The following is a 23,382-nucleotide window of genomic DNA, read 5'->3' on the forward strand; positions in this document are numbered from 1 at the left end:
ACTTGAACCAAGATGTAACCAAGTAGGAGATTATTCTATCAATATCATTTTATAAATGCTGTACAGAATCTTGACAGAAACTTTTATAAGTGAACAGTAAATAGAAGCTTCTCTCATGACTTGTCAGAGTCTTTGACCAATTTACTGTCCCCAGGAGGAGAAAAAATTTATTATTTTTACTATAAAATTTAAACTATTTACTTATTTCATGTAAAAATTAAATACTATCAGAAAGTAATTTAATAATCACTTTCTGGGACAAAACAATTTGTATTACAGTAATATGTCTTAAAGGAGAGTGTTTTATTGTCTCAAAGAAATTGTCACCACTCATTGAGAGTGTGACTTTATAAACTGTTTTCTATAAAAATAATTTACCAAGGAAATATACATTGCTGCTTATTTGGTATAAACTATAGTAGTTTAGTAAATAGTTTGAAAGTTATAGTAAAATAATATTAAGTTAGGAGAAGAATAATGGATTGGTAAAAAAAGAAACTCAGTACTTGGCATCTCAGTCTCCCAAATAGCTCTTCCTCACTTTCTAAGATTTTAAAAAATAAGATAATTACACTTAGATTCCACAAATTATTGCTCATTTTTGCTAAACATTTTATTTATTTTTTATGATACATTGACCCTCTTAAGGCCTTAAACTTCTTAAGACCTTCCAAATGCTGTTTCTGTTAGCTATTCTTAGATTTTTTATTTATTTTTTGGTTGAAATCTATCACATGATTGTTATGTGATCTATTTTAGCCTTCTATTGGATTATTTTATCCTTATTTTAGATAAAAGAATAAGAGAAAAGTTAAGGGTAATATGGCTTTTGATTTATTTTTCTGTAAACACTGTTAGGGAATAAGAAGGTCTATATAAAAATAAGCTACTGTTTAGTGGTCTAAATATAATTTATTCCTAAAAATAAGGAGGAAGATTTTAAATAGCACCTTAATTTTTAGTGATTTGTAATAAATATTCTGTAATTGAGGTTTGAGTAATGTGAAGCTTCTATTTTGCCTATATTTTTCTGAGTGAATTTGGTCTGTATAATATTAGGTTAGAGATTATCTCAAGGGTAATTTTCATAACTTTTTATATAGAGAGTTAAATAAATCATAATCTAGAATTAAGGATAATCAACTAAAATAACAGTAGAGCATCATATGAAAATTATAGGCAGAAGGAGGAGTCTGTTTACAACTAACTTAAAAGATGGAGTGTTAGCCATAAAATTACTAAAAAAAAAATAGTCATAATTCTTTAAATAAACTCATCATCTTTGAAAGCCCAACACCATTATCAAGGATCAATTTGGAGGTCTGGTGTTTGTTCTTTTGTCTTCTCCAATTGATCTTCTCCTCCTCTGCATGTATTGAAAGCTGGGCTTCTTCTACAATTATGGCTGCATATGGATACAGGGGATGCCAGACTGAAACATTCTGTTGAGATGCATTTAAAACATATGGAAACAGTGAGTGTGAATTTGATGGCTTTGGACCTTTAAAAAGGGAATTAAAAGGGACTATTTATTATTTTCTAAAGAGATAATTATACCTATTTCTGAAAAAAAAATTATGACACATATACTTTCTGATGCCTGAAAAATATGAAAAGAGCAAAATACTTCTCTAATTATAATTGCAATAAAATTTCTTTATTTTTTTCTCTAAAATATAAGAGTAAATATGTCATATAATTACTCATGTGATTTGTACATGATAATTTATGAATGACAAAGGTAACAAAAACCTAACGGATGGAGTGTTCAAGATATTTTCACAAGTTCTAAAGATTCTTTATGAAAGATAATTATTTAGAAGGTTTAAATATAATTATTTTATTTTCTTCTCGTATTTGAGATACTTAAAATCAATCCCTCCCTTCTGAGTTAAGTTAAACAAACACTAATTTTTTCCTTTATTTGACACCTAAAATATCCTTCCCCTAAAGTATTGATATGAAGCTCAAACTTCTTCAAGATGCTGATATGGATGCATCTTGATTCTTTTTATGCCCTTTGTTTGAGGTCATATAATTTTACTTTTCTTATTAAAGAAAATCAGACTTATCTGAGGAACATTTTCCTCAGATAATCTGTCAGGGATATTTTATAATTTTAACCATAGAGTTAAATAAACCACACTCTTAAAGGCTAAGGTTAGTTTTTCAAAAACAAAAAAAATATAGTGAGGTGTTGGATTACGAATAGCTCAAAGACATGGTATTATTTAAAAAAAATTTAACTATTTTGCTATTACCTCAAGTCAATGAAGTCCTTTTTCTTTCTCTCTCTACTGGAAAGAGCACTTTTTATTGAACAGCACTTGATTGAGGAGGCCTTGTCTTTGATCACCCACTTGGATCAGCAAACTCTCACTGCCCTGAAAAGGAGGTTGCAATGGAGAAAAATGTCAGGTGATCAATGGCAAAACTGCTGGATGGCATAAGATTTAGATTTTTTTTTTATTTCAGAAGAATTGTACCACCTGAGAGTAGGATGTGACCCCTTGACATTGCAATGAGAAAGATGATGATGGTGATGATGATGAACTGTTATTGAGGTAGTTCTTAATAAGTTCTCCTTCAAAAGCTATGGGCTGGAAGAGACTAGTTTGGGGTAGTAAACAGGGCACTGTGGGTGTTTCTTGTGAGATGCTCACCATTTGCTGAAATTTATGGCCGCAGGACTGCAGACATCCACAAAACTGCTCAGATTCTTGAGGGAATATCAATAAACAACTATTTTTTGGGAATAATTGCACATTGACTCCTTAAACTGATGATGTTAATAGAAAATGCCAAATGACTATTTTACTTTAAATTTTAATTATTTCTTCTTTTCTCTAAAATAAGGGCAAAATAGTCATGAGAGAACCAAATATTGGTCATGTGATTATTTTTTTAATGGAAAAAATATAACAGGTAACTAACATAAGAAAATTTTCCAAGGTTTTTCATAGTTAAAGAAATCAATATTTGACAACCAGTTGACCCAAAGACTTAACATGGAGAATAAGGTAGAAGATACTGAAAATATATCTTTTGAACTATGACAGGTAGTTTCTTGCAAATGTGCTTGAGAAAAAGAGCAATAAGACTAAATGTAGGTGGCAATTTGCCACCAAAAAAAAAACAGCAAAAGGGAACATTACCTTGAGTCTGTTTGCTAGCTGTGGTTGATCCATAAGGCCATCAAAATCCAAGCCAAAGCCATGCCATGAGCAACTCATGGAAGCAAGCTTCATAGATAGAAACTGCACATAGAAGACAAACAGAAGCCACTGATCACATATAATTCAGTTGATGAAAACTCCATTGCTTCTATCAAGGCATTAAGTTTACTACTTTAAGACTTCAATTACCTCAACTTGGTTCTGCAAAGACTGGACATAGTTGATGATCTCATCTAACATGAGAGCCTTTCCTGTAATCTAACATTCAGATAATTATTAAACTAAGTATTATAATTGTGTCAGAAGCTATAACAATAATTAAGTAACAAGTTTAATTACCTTGTCACAACCAGGGACAAGACCTTGCAATATCTTCATCCTCTGGCTTATTTTTTCTCTTCTCACCTGAAATACATGCAGGAGAAGGAGCTTAAGACTAAGAATTATAATTTAAAACTACCAACTTTTTATTGTTATTATTCTAATGAAAGATAGAATTAGATAGGTGAGGTGAGAGTACCCTCTCTGCTAAGCTATGGCTGTCTGTTGCCTGACCTCTCCTAGCTCTCACATGGATATAATCTTTTGGAGGCTCCTCAAATGGCTTAGTCTCTCTCTCTTCCTCCTCCTCCTCAACTTTGGCCTTCGTAGGCTTCTCTTCCTTCTTGCTTCTTCTCCCTTGCATCTAGTTAACAAAACAAATGCATTGTGAAATCAAGAGTCATGTTTGTAGGCTTACAGTGATTGAAACTCTCATTGGATACCTTGGATTTAACAATGCAATCTATCTTCTTCCTCTTCTTGTCCATGGAAGCTTGTGGCTTTGTTACGGATTCAGAAGTAGTTCTGCAAGAGAGGAATTTAGAGGAGGTAAGTCATTGCTCATCTCTCCAACTTGGTTGTGTCTTCTTGGCAAGAGAAAGATGCCACCTTTGGAGGCATTAGAAATATTGCAAAAGACTGCATGAGATAGTAGAAGAGGGGAGGAGGTGAAGGCTATATGAGAGAGCTCTGAACCTTTGACTGGTCTTGTCAACTCTCTCTCTCTCTCTCTCTCTCTCTCTCTCTCTCTCTCTCCCTCTCTCTTTCTTTCTCTCTCTACTCTTTTGTCTGTTATTGTATAACTTTGCAGTAGTTGGCAGTGTTAGGAAAAACCTGCCTATGGAACTCGCTGCATCTCAAGTCATTGTAGAAGCCTACAACTAGGCTTTTGACAAGCAAAAATGGCCAAAATAGTTTAATGGAGAGGTGTTCACTCTCTCACATAACAGTAAATGCAGTTGGTGTAAGGCTTTAATGGCCCTTATATGATTATGTCCTCAACTGATTGGTCCAATTGGAGATGTCATAAAGTTCATCCTATATGCTAGCTTTTGCCACTCTCTTGAATAATGTATATATATGATACACAAAAAGATAGGGTAGGAAGAAGGGAACAAGGACATTAATATGAATAAAAGGGTGTTGCAGTACATGCCATGATCCTGCTAATGCATGGGGGTTTCATGAGTATATCGTTGTACTTTTGTTGGTATTTTGTTTTTTAGTTGATGTGTTAGATAATGAATTGATTCAAAAATTTAAGATGTTAGATACTAAAGTAATTGTGTATATTATTCTATTCCTTAGCAAGCTCCCTTGCATGTTACTGCTATATTCTACACATCTACAGATGATAGACAACAAGATGCAGTAAAAATTCGAAGGTGTTATTAAGTGCAAACTTTGGTAGGGCAACTGCATTATAAATGCGAGAAGGGAATATAGCATTTTTGTAGTCCAAGAATTGGCATTTAAGCCTATCATTTGAGTCCAACATACAAAGTTATTAGGGATAACACACAAATATCAATATATATGCATACCCATTAAGGTTACATTTAACTTATCCCAACTAATCATGGAATCGGATTCAATGCTGATCAACTTGTGTGGGTCAGTCCGAGCATATCAATACATCAATTATGTTTATTCAACAGTTCTGATCGCCTCCGCTTTAAATCTACAATCTCACATTCGATTTCAAATGCTATCAAAACTGTCGAATACATACGACCAATACATTACTGTGCTATTAGACAGTGCATCAGAGTTTGCCCACACCGAATCTCTAACCTAGTTAAATTAACAACATAACATTAAAAAAAATCAAACTTTGCTGCTAATAGAATTGTGCTCAAATGATTAAAGTACCTCATATTATATGGGTACTCTCCATCTCAAATCGCAGCATCAATTATGCACACCAAATTCAACTCCAATTGAAACTTTTTAGTACAACCCCTTTTGTGCATTAAATTAGACGGTACCCAATTGGATGAAAGAAGAAGTGGACCCAAATCCAGTTCGGCTAGAATTGGCGAGACACTTGTTGGTGTACTGGCTATGGCTAGGTTTCACTGGGCCAGTGTCTCCTGCTGCTTATCGGATCTCTTTTTTGTCACGATCCGCTTGGACTAGGGCAAACCAACTGGAGTTTTAATGGAGGAATGGGACAAATGTTGGACCACAGTTTAAGATGGTGAACTCCAGTGGAAGTACGATTCATCCATGAACGTTAAATTGGCATTAATAATCCCACAATTTGTAATAAAAATTAATGCTGTGAAAAATAGGATTCAAAGTTCTGACAGTGTCTCTGCTTGTGTACAATAGAACTGAAAATTTTTACCACCTTTCCCAATTTACTTGAAAGATTTCGACATATACAAACTCCTACAGATACAAGTCGCAGTTTCTGGAATGGCAGAAAGGTTGAAAGAATTAGTATTCTCCTGTTCCTCAATCTATTGATTGCAGCTATGAGTATGAAGCTAATCTTTGCAGTTACCATTTTTGCCTCTCTTTTCATTGGTAAACAGAATGAAATTAGAGCAAATCAAACTGCTTGCCATCAACTAAACAATTAGCCCAAGTTGCTCAACTCCGCAAGCTCAGCTGGTGCAGAAGCAGCAGCATCAGGAGCAACTCCTCCAGTTGTTGGTCTGAAAGTAATGAGATGTAAAGAGTTATACTTTCAAGTAGAGTCAGAGATTAAGAAGAAGAAAAAAAAAACTACATAGAGTTCAGGAAACATACAATCCAACGAATACTTTGAAGGAATCATAGATACTCCATTGAACTCCAGTAAGAGAACCAATCATAACAATTCTGAGAGGCAGACCGCGCGTAAAAAGACCCCATAATCCAAGCTTCTTGACAGCCTAAAAGAAAGCAAAACAATTAAAGATCGAAAATAATTAACTTTTCTACGTTAACAAGTTTATGTGATCTATATTAGATGGTTTTAAAAAAAAAGGCATGGAAGTGATTGTATGATTAATTTACATCGCTGACAGTCGTCCCCTTTGCGTTGTTAAGGAGTGAGACAAGGTTGTCAGCTGGATGAGAAATGATGGCACAGAGTATTCCAGCGGCATAGCCACCAACAAAGCTCACTCCTAGCTGAAAGGGTTTGCTGCACTGGTCCTTCGGAGTAGAGATGACATTCTTGTACATCAGCTCCACAATGTTCTCGAAAGAGGCAAATTTCATCATAGTATCTGCAAGAATACACAAAAGAAAGCTATGTAACTGGTACTTTGACTAGGAACCAATTGGCAGAATCCTAAACCAAGCCTACCAACATTTTGGCCACGACCCAGATTGATGAATGAAACATACAAGCTTCAGTAATATCTATCAAGTGATTAATCACCTATGGAAGTAAAAACTTCTCAAACTTTTGACATATTTCGAATTATCATTGTTCAGCTGGAATTAAACAGGGGATGAAGAAAGAATATGTAAGTTAGATATTTGTGAACTGTTCCTGCACATGTATAAGATTGAACCTCTGAAAACTTCATGAGCAAGTGTTCAGATGCATGTCGGTACTTATATCTACTTTCCTTAAATAAAAGACGATCAAATGCAAGGAATACAACTGCTTACATGGAATCTGGCGACCCCAGAGTGGACCTAATCCTTTGTACAGCCTGAGATTGTTCAAGACAGCAAAGTTAGTAGAGACAAGAAAACGAAACAGGATGTATACTCGATCACTACGAAGTTCATACCCCATGACGCCTTCGGATCGAAGAATTTTCGGGAGCCCATCACTCAATCCTCTGGCAAATCCTGGCTGTGTCTGGACCCTCACCTTCACAGCCTCCATAGGACACAGGGCGACGTCGGCGATCACTTCAGAGGAAGCGGAGCCGGCGAGATATATCAGGGTCTTATACTTGGCGGCGTACTCCGGGCCGGCGATGTCTGAGTAATACTTCTTGAAGAACTCGTAGAAGCCATACTTGCAAGCACCTTGAGCACCGTAACCAAGCAGAGTCGGCGCCCAGCCCCTGAAGAAGCCTCTGAAACCTTGCTCCTTCCTCAAGACGCTGAATCCGGACACGACGCTCTTGTACTTCGCTGGATCGATCTGAAAGGAGCAAGCAGCAAATGCCAAGATCAATGAACACTTCAAAACTATGCAAACATAGTAAAATTTAAGTTTTCTCTTTTGGATTTTTACATAATTTGTCACCGAAATCTTTCAAAATATTATAATATTCATTAAGTTAGTTAAATCTGATTAATTATAATTATAATATAGCTTATATTTGAAATATATATATATATTTTTCCCTTGTATAAATCATTTTTATGGTTTAAAAGCTATATAATATTATACCAAATTCGCACATCTTACGTTTTCGCTATTCATAAAACAAACTCTACTTTTGGCCTCAGTATTGAATATCGTTCAAATATAGGGTTCGAAATGAAAATTGTCTTGCTTATTTCACCTGCATGTTGCACTTGACGACATCGAGCGGAGTGATGGCCGTGTGGGTGAGGCAGCAGCTGAGAGCTCCCCCGACGGCGCAGGCGGCGTAGAACTCCCGCGAGAACATCCCGATCCTCCTCCGCGGCTCCGCGGGCGATCCGGCTAGAGGAGGGGGAGAGATATGGTTTCGGAGTAGGAGGGTGTGGGGAGTCGAGGTCTCGGACTGGGGAGGAGAGGCCATGGCGAGGAACGGGAGAGCTCCAAAGGAATTGGTCAGGAGTCGACGGTTTGAAATGGGGAACTAACCGTGCTTGTTATCAAGGTTAAGAGTTTGGACTTTTTCTGGAAGATTGGGTAGAAGATGAGAGCAAATTTACTTTGGACTTGGTCTTTTCCTTCTAACCTTCTTCCAGGAAATTGGGGTGATTTAGTCCACAACAAATCTCATGCAAACTTGGAAAAGGATTCATATAAACACAAGGCGGAGAGATCAAGCAAGCAACGGCACTGGTTTTGTTGACCAACAATTTATTGGGCCGGTCAACTGTCAACCGCAACAATATTCCGCAGGTCAAATGTCAACAGAGATAGGCGCCACGACAAACTCCAACTTCTCCTGGATCTATTGAAAGAAATATTTGACACGAAAACTGGAAAAGAAAGGATTCTTTTAAAATAATTATAGTTTACGCTATATATTTTTATTATTTATAGATTAAGTATTATAATTTAGTGAATAAGTACAAAAAAACGTCATATTATTAAATTAACTATATTAAATTTTTTATAAAAATACTCTTAACTAAATCTAACATAAAATATTTTCTATGAATATTCACTAAATTATAAGAATTAATCTACGGCTCACGTCAACGGAGAGAAAGAAGGACAAGCAAGTGAGAACAAAATTCTTCTCTAGTATACTGCCAAGTTTGTCGGTCCAATATGCGTGATGATTGGCTTTGCTTCTGGAAAGATATGGGAGGAGGAGAGGAAAAAATAATAACGTCCTGTTAAAGAGTTACAATAGATAAAGGGGCAATATTTCAAAGTATTGACCAGCAGCAACGAGTCATGACTCCACAGCAAGATGGGAGATTCTTGCTCGGAGAGTGGACCAAGAGAAGGGATTCTCTCATAGCAATAGTTTTGGCGTTATTTGTTTACATGAAGACCCCTCAAAATTAGCTAACCATCTAAATCTTAGTAAATTTAGTTATAAAATATAAAGGAATACTCTTATTCTCGTTTTACTTTTGTTATGGAAAAGTTCACTAATAGTAACCCGCGAGGAGAGAGTAATCGTCACATTTTCAGGGTTTATTTTCGAGATTTGCTTTATATTTTCAAAACTGGATTCCTTTCTTTCCTAAGAAATCTGCTCTTTATTTTCTTTCCTTTATATCAAAGAAATATTTCACAAATGCATCTGTATAAATTAATTTAGAATCGATGATGTTAGATAAAAGTCTAATATTCCAAAACTTGCTCTCTATATGGAACACAATGAAAGATTAGAGAAAGAGATAATAAGTACAAGAACACAAATCATGAGGTAGACCATCAGCTAATTTACAACATTTCCTACTTAGAATCAAATCTTGATGCGGCAAAACTTTCCCATGCATAGCAATTACTTGCATAATCATCGGAATTTGATAATGTCACTCTTCTCAAACTGGTTTCACTTGATCGCAGCAACCGCACTCATCAAAATTTTTCGTTCGCGTTCATTCAACAGCATGACAAAGGAAGACACAGGGGCAGAGATCAGCAGGATGACTATAACTGTGACTCTCTTTGCAACTTGCAATTCAGACTGGAAACAGGAATGATAGAAGATACTTTTGGCATATCCAGAAGGAAATAAAGAAAGGCATTTAGCCAAAATCTAATTCTCACCGAGCACCACCTGTTGATCACTTGCGAGCATTGTTTGGTATCAACGCCTTCCCTTCTGCATCATCTTAAACCTGGAGACTGGTCTTGAGGGATTTGAACTTGAAGGCTGCAAAGTGTGTTTATTCATTAGTGAAAGCAGATGACATAATGGCAATGATTTGATGTTGCACATGAGATATGAAGTAGTAAATGATAAAAGATTCACAAGCACAAGAGTCACACAATGAACATGAAAGGGATCACCACTTGGAATCAGTTTTGACACAATTCTATCTGTCATTCATTTAAGTGCTGTACCTCAGGGGAATAATGTCAGTATACCTGATTCGGAGTGGCACTCTTTGGAGACTGAATCTGAAGGAGACCATGGGTGTGCTCAACTATGGAACCAATGAAGTCCTGTAAATAGCAATCAGAAAAACCATGATGAGATCTAAGTACAATTCATTGGTAAAGCAAATCTTAAAAGCAACATACCTTTCGACCACTGGGGTTTATCATTGATGTTTGCCTTGCACTATCCTCAGAAGAGTACTGCAAAATGTCTCAAATAGTCATTGCCATGTCTTCAACTCAGTGGGCATAAGAGTCCTCAAGTTAGATTATTAAAATATTTCTTAGTACTGCAGCAACATACGATCATCCATAGCAAGTAACAATATGGAGGTCATGGTGAAAGCACAACTTAACAAAGTTCCATTCACAATATGGAGGTCATGTTGGCATACAAATGCATGCAACAGATTCTCCTAAGAGATCAGAATAACAGTAGGTAAAACCATCAAGATGGCATAAAGAGATACCTGCAGTTCTGGAGCAGAATCTTTTGGATTTAGTGGCAATACAGAAGAACTTTGTACAGACTTCTCATTGTCGCCTCTAAAGGAAACAGCTGAAAAAAGGAAAACGACAAAGATCATTTTCAGCATGAAAAATCTAGAGCCAATATGACTACTCAATTTAACATATAGATATGTTGAGAAGCTGGATTTAAGACAATGGTACATGGAGGTTGGATTCATGCATTATGATTTGATCCTCTAATTGTACAAGTGTACTATTTGTAGTATGTGAAATTTAACATTGCAATTATCACAATGTAATGATATCCCAAAAGCGGAAGGCAACAAAACTATCAGATGGCTTCAAAGTTGAGAAATGAAAGGGCATTGCAGCATTAGGAAATTGAACAACATTTGTGAACAGAAGTCAACTTTAACAACCATATATTATGATAACAAAATCCAATATTTCCTGATACCAAAAGCAGTTCCATTCACAAACCACTTTATGGAAGAAATCTATAGGCATTACATCCGACATAGGTAAAAACACAGTATAACAGCCCAAAGACTAGTAAATATGGTATGACAAATTTGTGAATTAAGAATGTTAATAACAAATGAATCATAATCAACATTGAAGATTCAAAATAATAAAAGCAATCTTTAAACAAATCAATTAGGCACTGTATTTACCAAGTTGGCCTTGTATATAATATAATATAGTATTAAAAAGCTGCAAACTGCATAGTCGGTTGCCAATTCATCACTAACCTTTGGCAGAAACCTGAACTTTAGAATCCACAACCTGCACCCAGAAATTATATGTAAAATATTTATGTAAAGAGAAAATGCAAGTTTAATAGCACATTACCTGATGCAACAGTAAAAACACAAAGCTATCAAAACTTATGAATTACTTACAGATCCCTGATTAAGAAAGTTCTGTTTGCAATTCGCATCTAGTGGTTTCACAGCAGTTGGATCTGACATTTCCTGAACTCCTAACTTCTGCATTGAGTCTGTTGTCTGAATTTTTCGATGTAACCATACAATAAATCAAGTTAACATATCATAGTGGTATGATGAAAAAGATAAAACCTCATTATTGTTGTCAGATAAATTTGTGGGTACCTTTTCAATTCCCCGCACATGATCATCGATGACATCCCTAGATGTGGAGAAACCAAAACCAGAATTTCCACCCTCACGTTCATTACTTGCCCTATCATCTACATTGCTGCCTAAAGCATGACGATTAACATAATCCATAGATGTGGAGAGATACACACTAGTCTTATCATGCTCATCTTCATCATTGGTCACAGCATCTTTGTTTCCATTGCTGGCCGCGGCATCTTCATCTTCATTGTTGGCCACAACATCCTCATCTTCATCATCACCTGAAGCACTTCCAGCTTCAAGCTCTTCCTTTTCGAGTTCATCTAGCCTTGCCATAATTCGTGCATGTTCAACATCTTCATCACGATTATCCAACTTGTCTGCCTTAGAAGAGCTCTGAGAGCCTGAAGCACAGAGAGCTGAAATATAGAAGATATAGCAACTAAATGATGCAAGTATTTATGAACCAAGTACATGAATCAAATGAAGTCATCCTTTTCTCCTAGCTCTGAAGATATTTTAACATATCCAAATAACTCCTGCCTTGACTTCATGGTGCCTACCATTCTCAGCATGATAAGCCCTTTTCATGCTGCATAATCTTTGTCCACTTTTTGGAATCTTTGTGCAAAATAAGCAGTGTGCAAGGAAGCAAAGAGACATTGAATCTTGCAAAAAGTACCTTTTTCAAGAACCCCTTCTTGAATTTGTTCGACATACTCCTCCCTTATTTCTACAAGCCCCTCCTGTTTAAGAGGACAAACTAAGATAATTGATAGTTGTGATGAAATTTGCAATGAAGATCAACCACTGGGGTAATTATTTGATGAAAGAGTTGGACAGTGACTAAGATTATGAAATGATTATTCTTAGGCCTTAGCAGACTTGCAGAATCCTTGAGTCAAAATTATTTGGGATCAACTATTTGAATATTTCTTATCCATCAGCACATAGGTTTACTAGCAGACTTTAGATAATTACCAAAATATCTTTCATATTCCACATGGTTTAATAATTTTGCATTTTTAGATGCCATTATCATGCATTTGTAGAAACAGTCACATAACTCACATCAAATCCATGTCAAAGGAATGACTTCTAATTGGTGTTCAAAGAGAAAAGGCAAAGGTTGCTTAGTCTAAGCTTAGACAAATTAAGTATAAATAACATTAAAAAATGAAGGTAATAATGTAATATTAACAAAAAGAGCTTGAGAAGAGACCACAGATAATCGTAAAAGCGAAGCCCAGAGCCAAGTTCCAGGCCTCTATATTTTTTATTTCTTGGGTTATAGAATACAAAGAAATGAAGAATTGTTTGACTAAAGGCTAATGTTAAGAGGTAAATGCCAAAACATATATATTAATATATATTTTGCAATACAACAAAAGATCATCCAAAATCAAGAAAATGATAATCAAGTATGCTACATTAGATTTAAGTAGGGATTAGTACTTTGAATTTGAAATATCCCCTTCTACACCATTTAGTAACATGAAGATCCAAAAATTTAGCAAATGAGAGAAAGACTCAAATGATTACAGAGCACCATAATTTGTGCAGAATTTTTATTCCAATTTTAGTCAAATGTTTAGTAAACCACTCTCCTCTGGTTCTCCAAATCTTCTTCCTTCAACAAGAAGATATACTCATAGTCTCATATACTCAATTCTCTAAATCCTCCATAGCTAAGATAGCCTTTATAGAAGATATCTTTTACCTTTTAACTTTCATATCAATTGGAATGGGAATCATCGTTTAAGTATGCTTCTTCTGCTTTAGCAATACATTGTCCAGATTAAATTATGCCACTGGGCAACTTGTTACAATTGCAAAAGAACCACTATTGCAAGTGGAAAAGAAGGCCTCTTAGGAAACTACAGACAGAAGGAAAGAAAGGGATGATAATTATTTGTTTAGATGTTGGTCCAATATCACATACCAACTGCAAGTCCACAAATTGGAAGCAGCATGTCATACAAGGGTATGAACTTGACAATCCAAAAAAGCTTAACTCAAGTTTATTCATCACAGAAGACTTTATAGTCTGGAAGACTCAAAATTCTGTTCTCAGCAAATTTATACCAAAAAACCAAATGCATATCCCATGACAAGCTCTTGCGAATGTATAGACAATTGCTTCTCAAAACAATCTTCACAGTTACATTGACCAACACACAGAACAAGATTCTTTGCATATGTCATCCACCTTATCCTCACAATTAATTGTCTACATCATCACTTATATGATACATCAATTTGTTCTGCTGTACATTCATCATATTGAGATAAATTGTAATACTATTACTCAGTCAAGAGGCACCATCATTTCAGATGCAATCTTAATATAGTCTACAAAAGCAAACATAACAGAAGCTACAACAACAAAGCATTGATCCCAAACAAAAATCTAGCAACAATACTAGGAGAATCAACTGAAAAAATATGGTATCTAGGTATTACTCTCATAGGTTATCTTGGTGCACCTATACATAAGCTGAATGTTTTTTCCCCTTGAAACATGGTGGTGGATTGTCAGGTTTATTTTGTCTATCTGGCAGCATTTTATCTAGATACTTATAGACAGTTATCAGTAACAGTCGACCATTTCGAAGTTTAATTGTAGATAATGAGTTTTCCTATTTGCTATTTTATTACCCTAATAATATGAGAAGAACAAACAATTTGTTATTTTGCATAAACCCAAGGGCATCATCACTAAGCAACGGTAACATTTGCCTCCTCACACCTTAGTGGTAATTGATTGGAGACATGGACACAGCCACCCTAACTACTAACGGAGGACCGGTAGCACATATCTTGCCATCCTAAGAATCCACATTGGCCAGAGTCTCGTGCACCTAGAGGTCCATTTATCAACATATCCTATTCTCTCTTGATTTTCTTTTTCATGTCAATACTCTTGTGTTTACTGCATCTAACTGTGTAACAACTATTATTTCTTTAGTGCTGATTACATGTCAAGAATATCCACTAGTAAATCAAATCCTACGCAAGGACACACAAAAGCTAATACTTTTCCACATCCAATAAGCACAACCTAGTCCAGAAATTACTCAATTACTCCCATAATAAAAAATTTCATGAAATCCACGAAAACTTACAGCAGCTTCAGCAGCTGTAGAACCAAAGAATCTAGCCTCCGCCTCCATATCCAACACTGTCGCCTTCACCGCCGCCACCTGAACCTCCAAAGCCTTCCCCCTCCTCTGCAAGATATCAACCGTCTGCTTCGCCGTTCTCTCCGCATAGTACCCCTCTCCTAATAACACCTAAATCCACAGTATAACTCGCAAAATCCCAGGAAAACAAACACTGGGACATTACCAATATAGCATAAAAGATAGAATCCTAATACCAAGAACTCGTTTGTGTGAATCAAACGGCCAGGGAAGAACGCGGCGCCGCCAAATGGAACCTACCCAAGAACCGAAACAGCAAAAAGATCACAACTTTGAGGAAGCTAACGATGAATAATCGACCGAATTGAAAATAGAAGGGGAGATTGCCATGATTTCGTGGGAGAGCTCGTCGGGAAGATTCTGGACGAGGGAGATGAGGGCGGCGTTGTCGGAGACGAAGTCACGGAGGCGGCCGAGCTCGTTGCGGCGATTAGCAATGGCTTCCTCTACGCGGCGCGCCGCCTTTTCGGCTTCCTCGGGGGCGAAGAGGGCATCGAGGGAGGTGACGGTGCCCTTCTTCGTGCCGTCCTCCATTTAGAGAAGACAGAGCGAACTAAGAAGAGTCCAGACTACAGAGTAACCGGTAAAGCTTGGAGCGAGGTTTTAAGGTTACTTTTGTGCAAATCACAACCTACATTTTAGTTTTATTGTGGAAACCTCCTTTATTTTTTATATATTTGTATAAATTATTGTCCATTTAGTAGGGTTTTCGAGTGGCTCGGCTTCTCTAATTTGGTTAGTTTTCATGTAACAATAGAAAATTTTAATTTAAAAGAAATACAGGGTTCTAAATGTAAATATCTTTAATTTTAGTGAAGTTTTTATTACTCCAACTCGACCTGAATCCAATCCGATAAAAATCTGGCTAACCTAATCTTACCCACTTTGGTTGTTTTTTATTGGACTATGATAGAAAATTATTCGGTGGTTGGTGGTTGGTGGTTGGTGGTTTGATGACTTGGTTCGATTCGGTTGATGGCTTGGCAGTGCGATTAACTTGGAAGAACAGCTTGACAACGCAACAATAGCGTTTAGTTCGAAATAATTATTCGGCGACACATATGACTTGAAACCTAGACTAGACAGCTAAAAACTCAGTGGAACCTAAAATATCTCTGTATCTAAAGAGAGTTGGCCCTTTATCCAACCCATATCTAAAATTCGAGCTCCCGATACAAAAAAAAAAAAAAACTATGATAGAAGAGGGTAAGAACAAGCACCAAATTGTGCTTTTGAAACTTATGAATGCTTTAATTAACTCAATTTCAAGTACTTTATGTTACTTCTACAAGCTGAGACTAACTTTGTATCATAGCAAACATTTTCCAGATAGAGTCTTTTTCTATAGTCTTTCCTTCTTAGATCCATTGGGATGCAGAGGTACAACTTTGTCTTGCTTGAATTAAGCTAAGCTGAGCCTAAGCCATTAATTTAGATTTAAAATTAATTTTTTGCCGAGCCTGAGCTAAAATCGATTCACTCGGACTTAGGTCATTTACAATGATATATTAATTATGTTCATACTGAAAACAAAATTTTCATTAGACTTCTTATTCTATTTTTTAAGTTCATCCATAACCATAGCTACTGCTTGTTCTTCATACTCTTAATCAACAAGAGAGAAGTTTAGTAAATATTAATCCCAAAGGAAAGATCCATCAGTGGCATATCTTGGCCCATTTTTTTTCCTCCAAATTATTATATTTTGATTATATTGCTCAGATAGCTCTATATATTTGTAAATATAAGTTATATTACATAATGTGAATTATAAAACAAATTATATGACCTACTTCAATCAATTATAAAACACTAAGTTGGTTAATGATAATTTTATCTTCAGAATTAAAATAACATACTTTTTTCTGCTAATTTGATCCTATAAATGCATAATATAATAATTGATTTGTGATTTGAATTGTCATAATTGGCCTTCTGAATGAAATAAATTTTCACTTTCTCTAATAAACATTGTCTGAGCCCAACACTAGAAAGCTTCAGAAAGAGAAAGAAACCTAATAAGATAAAATAAACACTTATTCGAGTTACTGTATTTCTCGCTTTAAGATCACGCTGTGGCTACGAGCACTGGAATTTAAATTCTACTTTTCCTATCAGTTGATCAACAAATGGAGGAGATGAGCATTGATAAGAAAGAAACTAGACTAACAAGTAGTCATTACAGATAAGAATGCATCACAAGTCACAACGTACATCTTACATCTTATGGGAAAGAACTAAGATCAGTTGAACATATAACTTCAAGAAGAGAGGTAAAAACAACTGCAGTGGCTCCCAGTGTGGTTTTGGTTTCAGTTCCAGTTTTCAGTCTCCCTTCTCTTCCTTCTCCTGTGCCTGTGGCTTCCTCTTCCTGGCCTTCATGAAGCAGAAGCATGAACAGCAAGGGCACTGAAACAAGAACTTCATCGGATCTGAATGTACTGAAGAATGGCTTCCTTCTTCCCCCTTGAAATCTATCGACATATATGGATTCCTTTCCTGCCGCTTTTGCAAAGAGGATGCCCACAGTCACCTTCCATTGTATTCTTTCCCCTTGTGGGTCTTGTTGCCCACCTTGAAAAGTATACTCCCTGCTAATTACTATTATATTTTTGTGGAATTTTTCGGCAGCAAGCAACAAGGGAAGAAGATGGATGCGTCATGACAAGTGCTAGGGTTGTTTATAGAACAGTAAAATTCGCATCGCATCTCGATGCATGAAAAAAATAGATGCAATTTTGAAGATTTTTTTTACATATTACTATTCGAATGTTGTTTAATGAGGAAAATCCATAATTGGAGAAGCTTATTAATTTGTTATAGGTATAATTTTCTTAAAAGAATAAGAGTTAAATGTATTTTACACTCCAATATTTATACCTAAAATTATATACATTAAAAGTCGTAAATTAGTCTTTATACTTATAACTAAAGTAAGATCGATAGTTTTTTTTTATCCAAAATAACACTGCATGCTTAAAAATTTTCAAAAATTAAATGGCATGATTAATTATCTTAATTTTTAATTATTTTATGGATAAAAATACTCTTTACCTCTTCAAAGAATACTCAAGTATTTTATTTTCTTACTTTTTAGATTGAGCCAACTATATTGTAAGTTTTATTAAATCTGAGTTTTTACAAAGTTTTATAGTTATATCTCATCTAGGAACAATTAAATATAGGTTAAAAAATCAGATAAAAAAACTCATTTATTTTGCCTAATAAACATGATGAGGATATTTTGATTATTTGTACGCGCTTCATTAAATTTGATTGAAAAATTGATGGTTTCACTTTAGCTGTAAGTACACGGACTGATTTAAAATTTTTTAAAATATAGGAAGGTAAAATAATTTTAAGCATAAGAAATTACATGGGTCATTAATGAGAAAGAAAGGTTTGATGCTACGAGCATGCATAAGCAAACACTAGAGAAAAAAAACTAATCAATCTTGTCATATATATCTCAAAACAAAATGCACCTTTCCCACTAAATAAGATAGATATTATAATTATGGGGGATACTTTTGTTAGAGAATTGCTTCTTAATTTCAAACAACTATGGTTAAAGTGTGATCTTAACCAGGAATAAGAAGGCAAAATTCACACACACACACACACACAAAAGTAGTTCACTTAAATTTTTTGGATGTTTGCATGCATGATTTATAGATTCTCTGGTCCTCACTGTAGAAAGAGTTCAAACAGATGGCTACATCAATGCCAATGGTTGTCTAGAAGTGGAAACAAAGAGGTAGTTGATGATGGTATGGCATGGCATGGCTCAAGATGGTCCTCTTATGGTACTGGTCAAGTGGTCATGTGATGTGCATCAAATATTGATGTCCCAACCAATGCAAGTGATGAGGCATGACAACCACCACCTGTTAGCCAAAGCTTCATTTTTATTTTTCCTTTCGTAACATGGATGAATGGCATTACATGCACATGGGTGGCCTTGTCATCAGTACCTTCTTGATGGAAACCCTGACCATTTTCTTTTATTGTTCATTCGAGAGTCCGAAGACTAGATATATGCTAGACAAAGAGCTAACTCTCTGTGAATATAAAAACACTAAAATTTTATCAAACTTTAGCTAATATAATAAGCTGTATAGTTTAGATTTCAAGTTGTGTGCGTCGCCGAATTATTACTTCGAACTAAACGCTATTAAGACATTACTATAAGCCATCGCGCTGTCGAGCTGTTCCTCCAAGCTAACCGTACTACCGAGTATCAACTGAGCCAAGTCATTGAGCTAAGCCACCACCGACTACCAAGCAATTCCTCAACAATAATTATTTGAAGTTAGAGTCGACTCGTAACCTTCTTAAATTCTGACCATTTCATCTTCAAATTTAATAAAAAAATAAAATTTTATTTTTACATGTATTGCATGGGTGGTTTCATTACATATTTAAAATTAGATAAAAAATTATTAGTATTAATTGAAAAATGTATACGACACTCAGAGAATTTAAGTAGTTAAAATTAAATTATTTTGATTGACGAATTTTAGTGTAGGTAGGATAATAGATTTTAGCATTTCTATTTGTTAGTATTGATGGATAAGATTATACAATTAACATCTAATATTTATATGGTACAATTTTACTGCTGCTCGTCAAATTTCATAACATGAAATTTTTTCACCAAACTAAACTTGTTATTGAAATAGTCTATCCCCAGAACTTAATAACTTAGGTTTATTTTTGGGGTATAGAGAAATACTATACTAATTAGGGTTTTATATTATGACTAAAATACTGATAAGTTTAAAGTTTTATTTAAAAAGTTTTAATATAAAATATTAATTTATTTAGCCATTTAGTTTAATATGTTAAACAATTTAGAAAATTATCTCAGAATGCCTTATCTTTAAATTTAAGAAAAAAAATAGATAGATACTCCCACGAGGTAAAAAGTAAACAACCGCAAAAGTCAACTTATGAGTACAGAAGTCAAACCTCAAAGCCAGCTGTATTGAGAGGTCATCCTCCGCACTTGTGCATTCCAATCTCTTCTTCTTCTCTTCGCTTCCACGATGCCCCCACCACCTTCATCCGCCGCCGCTCCCCTCCCATGGGCTCCGCCGCCTCCTCCGAATCCCGACAAGACCGCTATGATGGCGACGGTGACGATGAAGAGGAGGAGGAGGAGGACGACGACGACGACGACGACGATAACGAAGATAAAAACCCTGATCCAATTTCCCTTTACCAAGAGCCCGAGACCCTTCTCCACCCTTTCACCTCCGCCACCCCTCTCTCCCCCCAGCTCTCCTCCTCCTCCTCTTTCGCTTCCCCTCCCCTCCTCGGCCCTGCCGTCAAGGTCTTCGACCCCTGCAACTTCCTCCTCCGGCCGCCGCCGCCGCCGGACGCGACCGCCGAGGTCTTCCTCGTCAGCCACGGCGAGTGCACGGTCGGAATCGAGGCTGGGCTTACCGTGGTCGGGGAGCGCCAGGTGAGGGCTTTGGCCGTGTTCCTCGGATCGATGGGCTTGGGGTTTGGCGCCGTCTACTCTTCGCCGTTGGCTCCCGCGAGGACCACCGCGGGGTTGGTTTGCCGGGTAATCGATAAAGTTTTGATCTTTTGTAGAGTTAATCATGGCGTCATGGAGCTTAATTGCATTATAAAATCCTACTCCATTAGTTTTCCATGGGAAAGTTTTCATAACAAAAAAGCAAGTTGGAATTGAGAACTTAAATGTGTTTTTTCCAAAGATTGACAGCATATCTTGATCACGCTAAGCATCCTAATTATTGGTTCCATGAAATATTTTGCATGTAAGGTATTAAGTTGGAACCAGAACTTAGTTTCATAATTCGATCATGCTACTGTTGGGTGTTAAATTATTCTCTTGGTTTCTATGAATTATGAAAGATAGTTATTTTGATATAAAGATTTACTGCTATGTATTGGATTTAGTCCATTATGTGGTTTATATCTTTAGGCCCAACTTGGTCCAATTTGTTTTGCGTGAGAAAAGAGATTTATATGAGGATAAATCTATCCTTTTGTAATATTTTGTACATCGTGATTAATCCAGTCAAACTGGTAATTTACTTTTGTAGTCCATGGTAAGGAAATGATGATGAGGTACAGTTGCAACTTTGATTCTATTGTTCTTAGAATTTCATAGAACCAAGCAGAATAGTCACCAGTCGGCGATTCTAATTCTATCGGACCAAACTCACGTAAGTGATATATTACTTGGCACTGAGTATCTCAAGATAAACTGTTTATTAGAAGCACCACACTAATTAAAGCTTTATTTACATATTCAAGAGCTTGATTTTCAACATAACATTCTGTTCATTGCCCTCAGAACTTCGTAAGGTCATCTCTGCTTTTTTTCTTCTTAGCAACAACAATCTGTCCAATATGAATTTATAGTAATTTCGTTAAGTCAAGTTACCACAACCATTACATTATTCTACTGTGCAGGAGCTCAATTTTCTGGAGGAGCAAATACAAATATGTGATGCTCTGATTGAGATGTGTCAGGGCAAGTGGGAGGGCTTGCCTCGAGTGGAAGCCTACAACCCAGAAACAGTAAGGTTGATCGGTAGAACCCAACCAGATTTTTCAGCACCTTCAGGCGAATCACTGAGACAGGTGGAGTTTCGGATGATTGAATTCATGAACAGAACAGTCCTAGGGCTGCCTAAAAAGATGAAACCAAGAGATCCATTGATGCAGCAGAATGAGGCCAAGACTTTCTCATATCACAGCTCAACCAATCTGCTTCAGGACATAGATGGTCCCCATGAGTCAAGCCGACAAGATATTACGAGAAAAAAGTTTGGTAAGAGCAGGCTTCACGTTGTGTCGACCGGTAGCAAAGAGGTCAAGGATGAAACCTTTGCAAAAGAGCTTAATCGTGAGCTCCTCCACATCAACCGTGTTGGGGTCTTCACTCATTCAATTCCAATCAAATGCCTTCTTGCCGGTCTATTAAACTGTAGTCCAACAATATGTAGTAAGGTCTGTATAGATGATTCATCTGTCACGGTGCTGCAGCACTCGGTAAGAGCAGGCTGGCGTATAAAGAGACTGAATGATACTACACATCTTAGGCTTCTTTAAATACTTAGAGAAATTCATACTCATCTGCTGTAGTAATGCCTGCGAATTAATCTTTTCTTTTTTGATTTGTTAATTAAATTTTGTTGTATATGAGAGCGTATACGCTCACATGATGTCGATTACTGGAACTGCAATGGCTGCATCATGCTGCAATACCAATGAAGGCTTTAATCACCAGGGAGTCAGGAAGAGATAAAAGAAGATGCCTAAGCAGTATAGTTATCATTATACTCATCTATCTCTCATCTCAACTTCTCAAGTGCCTACATCAAAGTCATGGAACAATATTCCTGTCATTGTACTGATATTGTAAACAACTTATATTGCGAGTGTTATATTTTAGTGTAGATAAATTATTTAACATGGAAATATTTTTATCTATTGGGTATCTTTCATTGTTGCAAAAGAACAATTTTATCTATTGTCTGGAATACTCTCCCAAGTTCACATTGCTGTTGATCTGTGTCTTTACAAACTGATGGCCAACCATTTGATTGTCTTGGAATTGTTCTTTGCACAGTTAGATCTGCATCTTTTTTATGTCTGTGTACCCCCTGCGAATAAGCCACATTTGTTGCTGTTTATTTTGTTGCAATAGTCAGCACTTTCATCTTTATAGAATATTATTTGCTGTTCCTTGTGTTTGTGAGAGGCACCAACTACCAACCACTGGACTAGACTTATGGATGCATATACATAGAGATAAGAGTGGATGATCTGGTAGTTAGTTTGTAGCTGGTAAACTTATGCCAGTAGAAAATTGAAGGGAAGAAAGATTAAAAATAGATGATGGTGGTTTCCTTGATGATAAGTTCTATACAGATAGAGAATTTGACAACCAGAAATGTGTATAAATTGATTATATTGTCATTTTTCATTAATCTTCTTGAAAGAAGAGGCCTTCTCCTGCATGGAATAATACTCATTTACATACATATGCACTTCAACTTGCTCCAATTCTGCAACACTCCACATGGAGAAAGAGGATAAATAATAAATTATGAAGAATGTGCTCAAACCAGCAGATTTAAACTATCATCTTAATGATGCCCCTATCAAATTATAGAATAATGAATGATGATTATTCTCCAAATTTTCCAAGTACAGAAGTAAATATGATTTCATGTAGTTAGCCACAAGGGCATAAAAGTCATTGCAAAGAAAAATCTTGTCACCAAGTGGCATTGGCTATGACAATAATTGCTCATCAACTGCATGGCTAATGTGGCACATGATGGCTTTGACTACACCCCTTATGATTCCACCTTGATTAAGGTAAGAAGCTATCATTAATTCATTATATTTATCCAGCTATGATTACTATATACCTAACCAAG

At 36.0% G+C, this 23,382-nt stretch overlaps 4 protein-coding genes across 9 annotated transcripts; 1 reads left to right on the forward strand and 3 right to left on the reverse strand.

The window, feature by feature from the left end:
• Nucleotides 1–1,144: 1,144 nt before the first annotated feature.
• Nucleotides 1,145–4,212, reverse strand: LOC140791779 (basic helix-loop-helix protein 80-like). Its single transcript, XM_073142430.1, has 9 exons — nucleotides 4,194–4,212; nucleotides 3,941–4,022; nucleotides 3,697–3,861; nucleotides 3,516–3,581; nucleotides 3,366–3,434; nucleotides 3,156–3,257; nucleotides 2,490–2,690; nucleotides 2,262–2,384; nucleotides 1,145–1,442 (listed from the first exon to the last, which is right to left on the reverse strand). Exons 2-8 carry the CDS (start codon nucleotides 3,983–3,985, stop codon nucleotides 2,295–2,297), a joined length of 738 nt encoding a protein of 245 aa, XP_072998531.1. The 5' UTR covers nucleotides 3,986–4,022; nucleotides 4,194–4,212; the 3' UTR covers nucleotides 1,145–1,442; nucleotides 2,262–2,294.
• A 1,526-nt stretch (nucleotides 4,213–5,738) lies between these two features.
• Nucleotides 5,739–8,540, reverse strand: LOC140791774 (mitochondrial phosphate carrier protein 3, mitochondrial-like). Its single transcript, XM_073142420.1, has 6 exons — nucleotides 7,964–8,540; nucleotides 7,235–7,596; nucleotides 7,110–7,153; nucleotides 6,504–6,718; nucleotides 6,255–6,379; nucleotides 5,739–6,160 (listed from the first exon to the last, which is right to left on the reverse strand). The coding sequence occupies exons 1-6, from the start codon at nucleotides 8,183–8,185 to the stop codon at nucleotides 6,082–6,084; spliced, it is 1,047 nt and encodes a 348-aa protein (XP_072998521.1). The 5' UTR covers nucleotides 8,186–8,540; the 3' UTR covers nucleotides 5,739–6,081.
• An 819-nt stretch (nucleotides 8,541–9,359) lies between these two features.
• Nucleotides 9,360–15,540, reverse strand: LOC140792969 (uncharacterized). Of its 6 annotated transcripts, none has more exons than XM_073144245.1 (12): nucleotides 15,281–15,540; nucleotides 15,130–15,189; nucleotides 14,876–15,043; nucleotides 12,433–12,496; nucleotides 11,763–12,154; nucleotides 11,553–11,657; nucleotides 11,403–11,436; nucleotides 10,650–10,738; nucleotides 10,324–10,380; nucleotides 10,168–10,245; nucleotides 9,857–9,952; nucleotides 9,360–9,763 (listed from the first exon to the last, which is right to left on the reverse strand). In XM_073144245.1, exons 1-11 carry the CDS (start codon nucleotides 15,485–15,487, stop codon nucleotides 9,887–9,889), a joined length of 1,320 nt encoding a protein of 439 aa, XP_073000346.1. In that variant the 5' UTR covers nucleotides 15,488–15,540; the 3' UTR covers nucleotides 9,360–9,763; nucleotides 9,857–9,886. The 6 variants fall into 6 exon arrangements, with proteins under 6 accessions (XP_073000346.1, XP_073000345.1, XP_073000343.1 ...); XM_073144244.1 differs by having other exon boundaries at nucleotides 9,847–9,952; XM_073144242.1 differs by having other exon boundaries at nucleotides 11,763–12,169; nucleotides 15,281–15,539.
• Nucleotides 15,541–19,923: 4,383 nt separating this feature from the next.
• LOC140791686 (uncharacterized) lies at nucleotides 19,924–22,426 on the forward strand. The gene is made up of 2 exons (XM_073142298.1): nucleotides 19,924–20,525; nucleotides 21,404–22,426. Exons 1-2 carry the CDS (start codon nucleotides 20,040–20,042, stop codon nucleotides 22,043–22,045), a joined length of 1,128 nt encoding a protein of 375 aa, XP_072998399.1. The 5' UTR covers nucleotides 19,924–20,039; the 3' UTR covers nucleotides 22,046–22,426.
• Nucleotides 22,427–23,382: the final 956 nt, after the last annotated feature.

This window comes from Typha latifolia, chromosome 7 (assembly GCF_019914945.1).
Source record: "Typha latifolia isolate L0001 chromosome 7, TyphaL0001v2, whole genome shotgun sequence".
NCBI classification, from domain to species: domain Eukaryota; kingdom Viridiplantae; phylum Streptophyta; class Magnoliopsida; order Poales; family Typhaceae; genus Typha; species Typha latifolia.

Bases quoted from the DNA above. Each gene is read 5' to 3' on its own strand.
- LOC140791779 (XM_073142430.1), bottom strand. From the start codon at position 3,985: ATGGACAAGAAGAGGAAGAAGATAGATTGCATTGTTAAATCCAAG. The intron at 3,862-3,940 runs GTATCCAATGAG...TTTGTTAACTAG, and splicing joins ATTGCATTGTTAAATCCAAG to ATGCAAGGGAGAAGAAGCAA. The intron at 3,258-3,365 runs GTAATTGAAGTC...TTCTATGTGCAG, and splicing joins CTTTGCAGAACCAAGTTGAG to TTTCTATCTATGAAGCTTGC.
- LOC140791774 (XM_073142420.1), bottom strand. From the start codon at position 8,185: ATGGCCTCTCCTCCCCAGTCCGAGACCTCGACTCCCCACACCCTCCTA. The intron at 7,597-7,963 runs GTGAAATAAGCA...TGCTCCTTTCAG, and splicing joins TCGTCAAGTGCAACATGCAG to ATCGATCCAGCGAAGTACAA. The intron at 6,719-7,109 runs GTAAGCAGTTGT...GTATTCTTGCAG, and splicing joins CTGGGGTCGCCAGATTCCAT to ATACTATGATGAAATTTGCC.
- LOC140792969 (XM_073144242.1), bottom strand. From the start codon at position 15,487: ATGGAGGACGGCACGAAGAAGGGCACCGTCACCTCCCTCGATGCCCTC. The intron at 15,044-15,129 runs GTATTAGGATTC...CTGTGGATTTAG, and splicing joins TTCACACAAACGAGTTCTTG to GTGTTATTAGGAGAGGGGTA. The intron at 11,437-11,552 runs GTAAGTAATTCA...TTCTGGGTGCAG, and splicing joins ACTTTCTTAATCAGGGATCT to GTTGTGGATTCTAAAGTTCA.
- LOC140791686 (XM_073142298.1), top strand. From the start codon at position 20,040: ATGGGCTCCGCCGCCTCCTCCGAATCCCGACAAGACCGCTATGATGGC. The intron at 20,526-21,403 runs GTAATCGATAAA...TCTACTGTGCAG, and splicing joins CCGCGGGGTTGGTTTGCCGG to GAGCTCAATTTTCTGGAGGA.